Source organism: Hylaeus anthracinus, unplaced genomic scaffold (genome assembly GCF_026225885.1).
Source record: "Hylaeus anthracinus isolate JK02 unplaced genomic scaffold, UHH_iyHylAnth1.0_haploid 12000, whole genome shotgun sequence".
Taxonomy (NCBI): Eukaryota; Metazoa; Arthropoda; class Insecta; order Hymenoptera; family Colletidae; genus Hylaeus; species Hylaeus anthracinus.
Genome location: NW_026534347.1, coordinates 6,187,426 through 6,199,795, shown reverse-complemented (window position 1 = coordinate 6,199,795; position 12,370 = coordinate 6,187,426). Strand labels below are relative to the sequence as shown.

At 41.0% G+C, this 12,370-nt stretch overlaps 1 protein-coding gene across 1 annotated transcript; it reads left to right on the top strand.

Annotated features, from left to right (window-relative positions):
* The first annotated feature begins 2,551 nt into the window (after positions 1–2,551).
* Positions 2,552–5,885, top strand: LOC128890388 (UPF0602 protein C4orf47 homolog). Its single transcript, XM_054148826.1, has 4 exons — positions 2,552–2,600; positions 2,666–2,856; positions 3,143–3,410; positions 5,482–5,885. Exons 1-4 carry the CDS (start codon positions 2,552–2,554, stop codon positions 5,883–5,885), a joined length of 912 nt encoding a protein of 303 aa, XP_054004801.1.
* The last annotated feature ends 6,485 nt before the right edge of the window (positions 5,886–12,370 follow it).

The window sequence follows — 12,370 nt, the reverse complement described above, 5'->3', positions numbered from 1 at the left end:
CACTTTCCCATCAGATGTATGTTTCAATGGTAAATAGATTCACTTTTATTACAAGATCTGGATTGGATCTGCCACGATCAAAGCATATCGATTCTTTGGATTCAAATCGAGTAGATCACAAGATGAAAAAAATGTTGCTGCGCTCAAAGAGGTATTGAAGTTGTACGACTTTGTAAACAACAGGTTGCGATCAATTGTGTGCAAAGGCTTTTGTGAAACGTAGCGAAATAATGAACGCAACAAGGCGCGAATCAAAGGCACGGAAACGGCACTGAAACTGTACAATAAACATTGTTGTTTTTATCGTGCGATACCCTTTCACCCTGGAACTAATGCAATCATTTAAATGCGATACAGATTTTTTGAAATACATAAAAAATAAATTCATCCTTTTAGAGCTTAAACACTATTTCATCCTAGCTTAGACTCTTTCAAAAATGAATCAATACCTCTAATTAAACCTATTCTTATTTCCTAGCAGGTATCGCAACAGATTCGAAGGTAGCTTCGACACAAACACGCGTAGTCAACGATGGACAACTGTCCGGGGCAGTAAACAACGTTGCCTGGTGCTCTCGGTAGCTGATTACAATTTCACGAACAGAAATCTCGGTGCCTCTCTGTTTATCTTTCAGAATGCATCTTAAGGGGTACTGTATTCACGTATGCCATAATAGCGCACGAAGAACCCACTTCAACCATTCGTCTTGCGTCGCCAAGGGGGATAACCCGTCTCGCCGATTTCGTCGGAGTTTACAGTCCACTCTCTGTCTACTAGTATGCACATACGTGGATGTGCTTTCAGACGTAACTAAGGTTGCCGCGTTAAGTTCCGAGCAAACGTATGTAATGGCAAAGCTATGGCCGGATAAACAGGAGGTATGTTTGCACCTACCGGCGGCCAGGGGGACAGGTAGGGGGTTGTAACGTACGTACGCGCATTCGGATGTAGCGAAATTACAGCGTTAAGCGCGAAATAGAGCGCGCGAAGTAAAACTCCGGGTGGAAATTACGGGCAGCCAGTACCTGCGCCAAGGACTCGCGGGGGCGGCTTGCGTTATTACTTTAAGTTTCGGGAGAATCTGCGTAACGAGGGAGGCATGATGCCAGGAGCAGTGTTATTCACGGGTGAATGTTTCAAGGTAATGCGTGCCGAGGTTGCACATTACGAATTTGTGTAACGAGGAAGAGATACGACCGGTGTACACTGCATTTGGATGTACTCGGATTAAGTGGTATTTGTCTTGGTTGCGATTTCGTATTTGAATAGGAAGATTTCCACTTTATGATCAATTAAAAAACCGGGAGGACTTTGTGCCATTCCTGGTTTGCTAGGTATCTTCTATCTCCATTTACGTCATTTTTAAGTATTTCTAATAAATCTTCTAATAAAAATTCGTAAATTCGTGACGGATTAGAAATACTTGAAAACCAGAACAACATGAATAGAGACAGAGAATACCTGTCAGGATATCTCTTCTCTGACATTCCTGTGCCTACCCGCAACTATTAAAACAATTCGTCGCAGTTCTTAACTCTCGAACTACAATTATTCCCGTTAAACCCACCTCGTACAAGTTACGAACTTCCTAATAAGAGTACTCGAAACCGAAAACTTTGGTCGCCCTTTCACTGTCACGGCGCAATCCGCCTTCCACGGCGGTCGACCCACTTTTGAAACCTTTCACGTACATTAACGCGATACCAAATTTTCTCAGACGCGGCGAAATTTCCAGGTGACTTACACGTCCTGCAAAGTCAACACCAGGAAACGTCCTTGGATTCCTCGTGATTCGGTTGGCAACTCGGGATGCAAGAAAGTGTTCGCCGACCTAGAACGTTCTAACGACTCCGGATTCGGTAATGAGTTGTTCCTAATTAGTTGATATTGGCAGACTTCTATCGGTTGCGGCTGGGAACATTTCATTACCGCGCTGTTTGCAAAGATGGTTTGCATGGTATGGTTTACTTATGGCGTGGACCAGTCAGCGAGCTTATCTACGTACATACGTCATTTGCGTGAGTACACTGAATGCTCGTACTCTTCGAAAAGATTTGGAGCAGATCCTGATACTAAATTTGAACTCTCCTTTTCCAGGAATCTTCAACAAGTTCTTTGTTATTTCTTTTAACACTTTGAAATATATGTCTGAGATTCATATTATAAACAAATTTAGAAGTTAAATTCACTGTAACATTTAAAAATCAAAAAATTTGTTAATCAGAAGGTCTTCCAATTAATGACTTTAAAAACTCCGAGAGACTTAAGCATTGGGAATTGAAGTTTCGCCTTCAGCAGCTTCATCCTTAAATTAGTTACTGCTTAACTACATTAAATTACCGCTACCAGCGTAAACGAGATTATTATTAATTAACGAGACATCGTTAAAGTAGCATCTGAAGTTTGCACCCTTTTCGAAAACAGTAGACGGTTCCTCTCTCTCTCGCAGTAAAGGCGAACGATTGTTTGATCAGAAGAATTAAAATTACAGGTTATTCGGTGAGAAAATCTAACAGGTTTTATATACAAGCGTGACTGTGAAACGCAGAGATGAAGTCTCTGGGTAAACAATTTGGAAAAACGGATCTCGATCGAGTTGGTAAAGTACACAACTACTGATCAAGTTTTTTGCTTCGTTCTTATACTTCTGTCATATTTTCAAAGGGTATTTTCACGATTTATCCCCGGCGCCCTTCGACAAATACGATGGAACTCCGGTGACCTTTCGCGAGGGTATCGAAAAAGGGCGTCAAATGCACCCCGGACCTCCGACACCCTTGTTCGAGGAGAAATTCGTTCGCATTTTCGTCGGGGAAGCTCTGAACGAACCGTGGCGATTAGAAGCTGAAAAACGGGTAATCAAAGGAGGTCTTCATTAAATCTAATTGAAAATTATACGATTGCTTCCTCTTGTTTTCAGGATCAAAATACTAACACAAACATATTAAAACAACTTGAAGAGAATGATTATAAAATAGTATAATATGAATAATACTCTCTTTCGGTTAAATATTGTTTCTCCTTTTGATTTCTCAGAGAAATACTTTTTGCAGAACGTATACATTTGCAGCATATACATTTGTAATTAACACATTTTTAATTCACATGCTGAAGGTGCCAACCTGATACCTCGTTTCGCAGTTGGAACGCGACAGAAAGAAAATCGGTGGTCTCATGCTGCCACCCTCGCCAGCGAAAAAACACGCAACCCCAGGTGATTATCATGGATGTTTCGAGAAAGTCGTCTACTTCAGCCCTGCGCAGAGGCCGGAAAAAAAGCCTGGACCCGAATTGCCGAACGCAATGACCAGACCTAATCCTCTCGGGGGACCCGGCTACGCGGACATTTGCATCAATCCCTTTCCAGAATACTCCCACGATCCATATGATCCAGTAGTGAAAGAAAAAGGTGATACTTTATCCCACGAAAAGATTTTGTTAAATGTCTTTTGGACTGAGTGGTGCACCTAGGAAAGATAATACAGAATTTATTTCTTCGGGTTATTCATATTCATATATAAGTGTATTTACTATACTATTACTGTATAAATGAATCTGTAGACTCTGGATTATTGCATTAGTTTTATTTGAACAGGTTTGTAGGACAGTGTGCTTCAATTTAAAGAGGTCATAGTGCTTCCGTTAAAAAAATTGTATATTTTTTCAGAAGAGATTTTCTAAGTTTAGTTTATCCAAGTGCAAGATGTCATATTTCATCCACACGTTGTGCATTCGTTCGAAATGGTACATTTTAAGGTTAAGAATACTCTTATATGCAAGTGTACCTGTTGCGTCGGGAGAGTAATTTCATGGCAGTCGCGGATTTAATTGCGCGCAGCGGCATGTATATTTTAAAGTTATTATCTGACATAATTCTTTGGATCCGTGGCGATGGTATCCACGTTTGTGGAAATTCCCTCAAGTACATACTAATCATTCGATATACCGCGGGTTAGGGGATTGCTATATAGGGGCTGAATATTAATCATAGAGGTACCCTTGGGAGATTCACGATTAATATGTAATCACGGAAACGTGTGACACTTGGATATCAATTAGCAATTCGAGACATTCCAACAGGTTCTCGTCATATTTAGGTAGTTTTTAATGTTACATTACTGCTGTTAGTAACTACATTACGTAGCTTTGCTAATTTATTTAGTAAAGTGGCATAGTAATTCAGGTTTTGTGTATAATCTAGGATTACATTATAATTTCGCATTGACATTATCATGTTTGTGTAGAAAATGAATTAAAATAATGTATATAGTGTACATAGCGATAGGGATGAAAAAATGTAGGTTGCAAGGTGACTTACAAAAGTAAGTAAAATCTTGAAGGAAGGATACAATAATCCTGATCAGCGGAACGATATTAAACACAAGCTAAACGTATAATGAAAACTAAACACGATAGAAATATGCAAACTTTCGCAAACGAGAGAGAATACTCAGGCCGCTAGGGAACCTGATGCATGCATATAATAACGGCACACGCTTGTACCCAGCTCCGCCGGTTACGTTCTAATTTTTGTACTCCCCGTGGCGCTCCGTTTCTTATTCCTTATTTTTTGTTCATTACCCCTTTTCTGGGGAGCGGTAGACACGACGGACAATATTGCCGAGCAAAAAGGGTAATATAAACAGGGGCTCGCAAAGCGGAAGAAGATTGGAGTCTCGCTTTCCCTGTTCCGCGCTTCCCTTTTTCGGTAGAATTTTGTTTTCTCCCCGAAGCCAGCGTAACTAATTACATTTTTGTCGTAAGGAAGGCAGGAAATGAAACCTCACTGCGCTCGGACAGTTCCTCTAAACCTTCCCCTCCCTCTTTTCCGCTCGCGCATTTTCAAACTTCACTTGAGACTGATTTCAGGGAAACCGGAGGGCGGACTTTAATCAGCGGAATTGCCTTAAACTCGTTGTTTTTAGTGGCTCGGTCGCTGCGAGATAAACGTGTTAATTAGCGCGACGGTTACCGTGCAATCCTGAGCGTCGAATGAACACTGAAGAATGGCGTTCCTTGGACGAATGTCTGAAATAAATAAAATAATTCTATGATCACTAGATCATACACGGGTTGTTTGATCATTAGTAATAGGTCACGAATTCGAGTCATTCCTGCATGGATTTCTTGTAAATTAAGAAAAAGCTGTAGTTTGAGTCTAATATTTCTGATATTTACAATCACCAAGCGGACGAATAAATTGACAGTTCACTTTCTCCATTGGTTTTATCCTTCCTTCATGTATGCACAATTTTTAATAGGTCAATCGTTTTAGGTTACTTTCTATATTGTTACTTCATCCCTGTCCTCGTGTACACAAAGTACCATATCATTTCGCTTTTTGAACAAAATAATGCCAATGGCAATTTTGATCCATCAATTAATATTATGCTACTAACAGGACTAGCACAAATATTTTCCAACTGCTCCACCCATCCACCCTTCTACCCACCTCTAACAGTTCTTCTTTCCTGCGACAGTAAGACCCGTTGGTCGATTTCTGTACGCCAGCGCGCCGCTGGATTATTTCCCGCCGCATCCGTACAAAGACGACGATCCAGGACCCACCTACATACGTCCCGTGGAGGTAAAACCGAAAATAATAGGATCTGGCCGAATTTACGTCCCCTTTCCCAAAAAACCCGGCGGAAACCATTCCGGCTGCTTCGACAAATTTCCGGAGTATTCGAGTGATCCTTACGAGAAGGATACGGAGAAGGAGACGAAGGTGGAAGGTCACTTCATTCTCGGTGGACCGCCCCTGCGAAAGAAATACACCGATAGCATCGTAAATCACGTTACTAGGATATCCTGCAACGCGACGAATTATATGGACTATCAACCACGAGTTTATTCTTTGCGCACGGTGAAATGCAAGAAGTAAGAATTTCTGTCGTTCGAATATTTCCTGCGTTTTCTACTCCCGTTTCCAGACGACGTTCCTCGAGTAAATATTGTACACGTATGGCTTTCTTTCGTGCACTAGGAAAACTACGTCTGCCTGACGCTATTGCATGCGGGGGATGATGAATCTTCTGGTGGTGAAAAGGTACATTATCAGATGTTCAAGTTTCTAATTTTTTTTTATTGATAATACAAGTGACATTTAATGGTTTGATAATGAAAAGTTTAGGAGAGGACACGGTTCTACTCAAACTAATGAATCTAGAAGAAGGTTTCATGCGCTGAAAGTAAGAAAAACTACTAATCCAGTGTGTAAGTCTCGTAGAGTTCCACTATACAGTGATTCAATTAATTATTGCAAGGACATGAATGATAAAGGAAGCAATAAGAGCTATTTCTACTCTCTCTAAATCGAAGAATTATAATATTCACAGCATGGACTGCAAAACTGCTACAAAAAGCAACCACGGAAAACGAAACAAAACAATTCTGTGCATCATTTATGTCACAATATTCTCAGCACGGATTAAAAAAGTTAATAATTTAAAAAGCGTTACTATTAAGCAGTGATCTATTTGTCCAATCAGTTTAGCATCAATTTTATTAAACATAGCAACCTGAATGGTTCACCATTCAACAGTCTGACGCAGCCCTTAACCTGATAGGACTCAAAAGGATTCCCTATTCCAATCCAACGGTAACACTGTTGAAATTTTTATGTTGCCTCGCTGATGCACTCCGTGCAGCGCGATCGCGTTAGCGGGAACCAGGATACACAGTAACAGGACGACTTCGAAGGGTCGAAAAAGCCTCGCTCTGACGCACGACAAATACAATGGTACGTGTGTACGCGTGGGACACTGCCCTTTCAAAGCGAATCACTCCACCGCGTCCGAACTTACTAATGAAATTCTAACGAACGTTCCGTGCCGTGGAGTCCACTCCTGGCGGTCGCAATTAAACGGTTCTGGCAAACACCGCGTACCAGGACGACAGGGTCGTTGCGTCACTTAAAGGCTCGCCGTCGCTGCTAAGGTCATTTGTATTTGACTGGCGGCAAGTAAGGCCGCGTAATTAACGGGCTGTTTTGCTCGTCCCGAGAAAAACCGCCGATTTTCCCGACCGACAAACGACCAAATCTCGGGGAGCAGCAACAACGTCGTTAAAACGGCGACGCCAATTGTTCTGATCCCTCGGGCGTTCATCCCGCAATCCCCGTGGAGACTGTGTTTTTACGGGAGGTGGATTTTGAAGCTTACAGCTGTAAAATCATGGGAGAAGTATTCATAACCGTGTTTAGTATTTCGCGTCGATTTGAGTGCCATGTCAAGCATTTACAGGTTTCATTGATTAATTGTAAAGGTGAGGTGTGGAAGAATATGAATTTCGATAGGATGCGTGAATTTACAAGGTGGTGGAAAAATAAGTACATGGATAGTCCTGTAGTCGTCAAACACAGTGTGACATTGTTAAAATATGCAACAAAGAAGACTCTTAATATTACTTTTTATTATCAAAATATTAACCTAGGTTACACATCAGTATTAAATCTTGGCGTCCAAAGCAAAACGCTTTAAATTTGTCTAGCAGCGAATGGATTAATGTTCCCTTTGTTCGATCCTGTAACATCGAGTGCCTAAATTCTTGAGCATTTCATGAAGAATCGTAGAATCCAACATTTCGCGTTCGTCTCATCCGGTCCCGTGAATGTTCGCAGAGATTCAGTGTCTGTTTGTAAGAAGACAAGTCGACTGATTCGAAAAAAGCGGCGCGCCCCAGTATCGGAAGCGCAATAAGCGTTTTCTCTCCGCCAAGCCACTGAAAAATTTTCAAGTGGGAGTCTGCTGACAGACAAGAAATGGCAGCAGGTAGGTATGATTCCGCGAGATTTATTCCGTGGCTGAAGCCGGCCATTTCTCCGTGCCGTGTCGTTGCGCCGGTATTAAACATTCCAAGCATTGCGATACCTTCCACCGACTCACCCCCTGATACACACCCCCACCGCTAACGGTCGCGTCTTGGACCGGCACCAGAGACACCCACGCGACCCACCCCGCAGACAAACACACGTACGGGGGACGTAGTCGAGCGTTCCCTCTCCGGGAAAGAGGATCGTGCCGGCAAAAAGATAGGCGAAAGCAAAGAGGATCGAAAGATATGCGACTTCGACGAATCCAGTGAAATCTTCCGAGCAGTCTCGTTCAGCCGGGAAAGCTCCATCACAGTAAACCGAGAAGGTGCTTTGCGGAAGCATCGTGCACGCAGATGCAAAACCACGAGAGCATGTGTAACCCACGAACATGGACGTATTTATGGTTCGGAGGAGTTCGGATTTACGATTGTTAACGTTTACTGATATGATTACCTTTGCGCGCGCTGGAACTTGTATTTTTCTGGAAGTAACCTGAAAATGCTTCGATGAAATGATAGGGTGGATCTTTGAAAATTATGTGAAGAAAGTTTCATTGAAATTATTATTGCAAAGGGAAGAGTATGGCTGAAAATATGGAAGCTTGTAGAACAAGATTTTCTGGAATCTTCTTTTTAATGTCTATGGTGACTTTCTTAAATCTTGAAAAGTGGATGCTTAACAGGTGCTTCCTTACATAATAACAAAATAGAGCTTAAAAAGTGAAAGCTTGTTGAACCAATTTTTCTTGAATCTTCCTTTTAATGTTTACCGTGACTTCCTTAAATCTTAAAAGGCAGACATTTGATATATCAAACATTGTCTATTAAGATAATAAAATAGAGGCAACGATTACCTCGAAGACAACCTTTCCGACATATTGCCATCTTTAGTTTGTACCAAGTATCGATCAGATAGGTATCTCGCAACCCAGTATCGCACAAGTAGCACGTACTATCGGAGTGGGTGTATCATAGTACCAGTCCTCCTGATTCTGAGGTGCCTCAAGGCGGAAATCGGACACGTTAACTACACGAAGACGCGATGATTATAGAGTGGCATGCTCTGAATGTTCTGGACATGCCGCCTCCTCCTGCTAAGTCCTGTAGTGCAAACAATATAATTGTCGTGTCGTGTATCCGCGTTGCAACACGTTACTGTAAACATAGTTGCTTGGACTCGAGTTTCAGGTAACCGATCGCGTAGCACATCTAGTAGTCGTAACCAGCAGAATGGATGAAATGTTCACTAAAACAGCGAATATCTCAATTATTTATCAATTAGTCAAGTCACTGACTCTTCAACTTCGAGATTGAAATATATCTAGAAATAAATATAGTATACATAAACTGGATTGAATTCTCCATACTTCCAATTGAATTCCAATTCGTTTAATTTGCGCCGAAGCCTTTGATGTGAAATGTATAAAATGCTTGTAGCCGAGGGAACGAAAGCGGAAAGAGAAAGAAAGCAAACATTGAAGAAAATGAAAAGGAATAGAGGAAGTCAAAGTTCACGGAATGATTAAATAATGGCATAGAACTATAGAATAGTCGACCCTGTTTCGGAACGAATTTGCATTTCTCTGGATACGATCTGATGAATTAAATTTATCGCGAGTCGTTCAAAGATGTTTTTTGTTTTTTCTTTTTTCGGAGAGGAAAGTGCAATTCCGTGCATTTCAGGAGTACGGAAATTCATTTCGTGTGGATTATCGGGACAGGTAATCAACTGATTGATTAGTTTATGTACAAAGAGTAGGTCAGCCGTTGGACGACGTTGCTCGGGAGTCAATAACCCACGTTGCGATTGTATAGGATCATAATTATGGCAATACGTGGACATACATGAACATGGATTAGTGTGTCAGCAAACAAACCGAACAAATCTGTGCTGCACTCTCTCGATCATGGCGTTACGTGCTACATAGTAGATCGAGGGTGGCGAAGCACTGATTCCGATTGATCAACTATGATACTTCATTTGGGATCTAGCAAAATTATAATAATCAAGTGATAGGATAAATAAGTATACAATCATGGTTTTTAGAACTTTGAAATATACTTTTATACGCGAAATTCATTCAGAATAAATATTTCTAACATAATTATATCAAATTCTAATTCCACAAAATTCCAAAGGTACAACAAACTAAATTACGTAGTGCTTAATGAATTATAAATTGCGTTTAGGATGAGACCCCACTGCATCGACCACGTTAGAATTTTCCATCGAGCCAGCGATGGGTTATAAACATTCTCTCCTCCACGGAGCTGCGTTCGTTATTATCGACGTGAGCTAATGACATTATTCGTCGTTCGAGTATGTAACGGGTCTTATAATTAAGGCCAACGAGATTAAGGCAGCATTCTCCATTCTGCACCCGCGAGCTTCACTAAATTGTCCCGGTTCGTTTTCGGTCGCAAAGCACCGCCGATGAAAAGTAGTGCTCGAAACGAGACCGCTCGCCTCGGGATATCGGGAGTAACGACGCCTTAAAATGTGCCTTTCCCAGAGTTTAGGAAGCCAAACGCAATGGGCCATCCCTTCTCTAAGGTTAGGATTTACCGTCAGTATCGGAGATCGCATTCTTCGATCTTGGAATCGTTCAGGAGTTCTCGGAAAACGAGGAGAACGCTTGGGTTTCGAGTCATCGATCGTCCTCACGGTTTATTGAAAACACGGCTTTTCGAAGGGACAATAGGGACACTTTCTTGCGAAATTTCGAACGATCCTACTGAGGCAACACTGGAGTTACTTGGTATTGTTATTGAAAAGTGTTTTTTGGTAGTAGGAGATTGTTGTTGAGGCAACGACTGTACTCGTATGTAAATAGATCACAATTATGAAGGTTGATAAGGTGAAAAAAGGTAGAAAGAGAGAGAAGGAACATGGGGGTGCATTTGGTCCTGTCTTGGATCTTCCAATTGAATCCAATCAATACCTCGATAATAATTAATTGTACTTCACAGTTGCCAAGAGCCCAAATCTGAAGCCTGTTTTGAAACAACATGTGAACCTAAGTTGCGAACTTGTTTAAATTTCAAAACATTTCCTTTAAAGAATAAAAAAGGTCCATATCGTATATTTGTACTGTAACTGACAACAAAGCTTCACACGACTGATATCGAATAAATATCGTCGATATTGACTAGGGTTCAAAATCGTTAAAAACATGTGATTGTCAAAGAAATCTGTTCCCTGTTTGCGCTTTTTATCAAAAATGTTTCCCTGCAGAGAATTTTCATGTTATCTTCCAACAATTTTTACGTCAATAAAAACCGTTTGAATTTTTTTAAATCAACAAAAGTGAACTCCAACGCAAACTTTTGTGTAGATTTTGTGTAGATAAATAAGGGAATGAAAAACTATCGGAAGATATAAACGAATATAAATAAAGATCTAGACTTTTTGAAAATTAACGAGTTAAACATTTAGTCAAGAAAGCTGAATCTAATAAAGTTAATATAAATCGCACTGTCATTTCTCTAAAAGTCATTCTTTTAAGATGTTCACATCATCAGCCGTCTGAGAGACGGAGCAGTTAAGTCCATTCACAAGCAGTCTTTCAGACGGTCGCCATTTCATTAGTATTTCTTAATTATTTTCGCCTCATTACTGAGGAATGATTCCACGTATTACGTACCATTTCGTAGATAATGATCTTCCTTTCTCGAAAACGTCTCCACTTGCAAATAAATCATTACTAAGTGGGGCATGTCGGCATCCTATTGAATAACAAATTATATTGCATATTAATTGGCAAAGAAATTTATTCCGAGAACACTTCATTTAACTTTTTCGTGGTAGTTTTTAATCCATCGTGCCAGTTTCGCAGAAAATCGATGGGACTGTACCCGATAATTTGCGTCAATGCGATATGAGGGCAACGGCTGACGTAGCAGAACATTTAGCACAAAAACAGAAGCGGTGCTAGACGAGTAAAAAGGAAAACGCTGAGAAGGGTTGGCAGCCGGAAAGACGAAAAAGAACGAAAGGGCAAGGAAGTTCAAAAGAAGGATAGAAACGTAGGCGTCAAAGGAGAAGGGAAGCGGAACGGTTGAGTAATTGGAAAAGTAATGCGAGAAAGATAAATATCGCATTGCCACGAAGGAGAAAAGGGTGCGACGAATGAGACAGTGTAATCTTAGATTAAAATTCAATTTAACGAAAATATTTCAAAATTTATACGTTTTCCATAACTTTAAAAACATAGCAAATAGAGTGCAGTTAGGATTTTGTTTCGTGTATAATTCTTCAATGTAGAGTTCAATGGAGTCGCACATGCAGTTGATTTCGTTCCTTTTCGCGTGTGCCTGGATTCGTAAGAATTGGACACGTATTATAGTAATCGTAAGAGGAAATAAATCCGAAAAAAGGAATCTCGCGAGGACCGAGTCGCATCAGCTTCACAATAAAAGAGCGCAGGAGAGGGGAAAAAATGAGGTCGAAGGAAACATAGAAGGGGGGCGGAGAATGGAGATGGAAGGCTCAGAATTTGAAACGAAAGAAGAGGGCAGGCCGGTGCAAGGCACGGCCGCATCCGACCGAGCTTT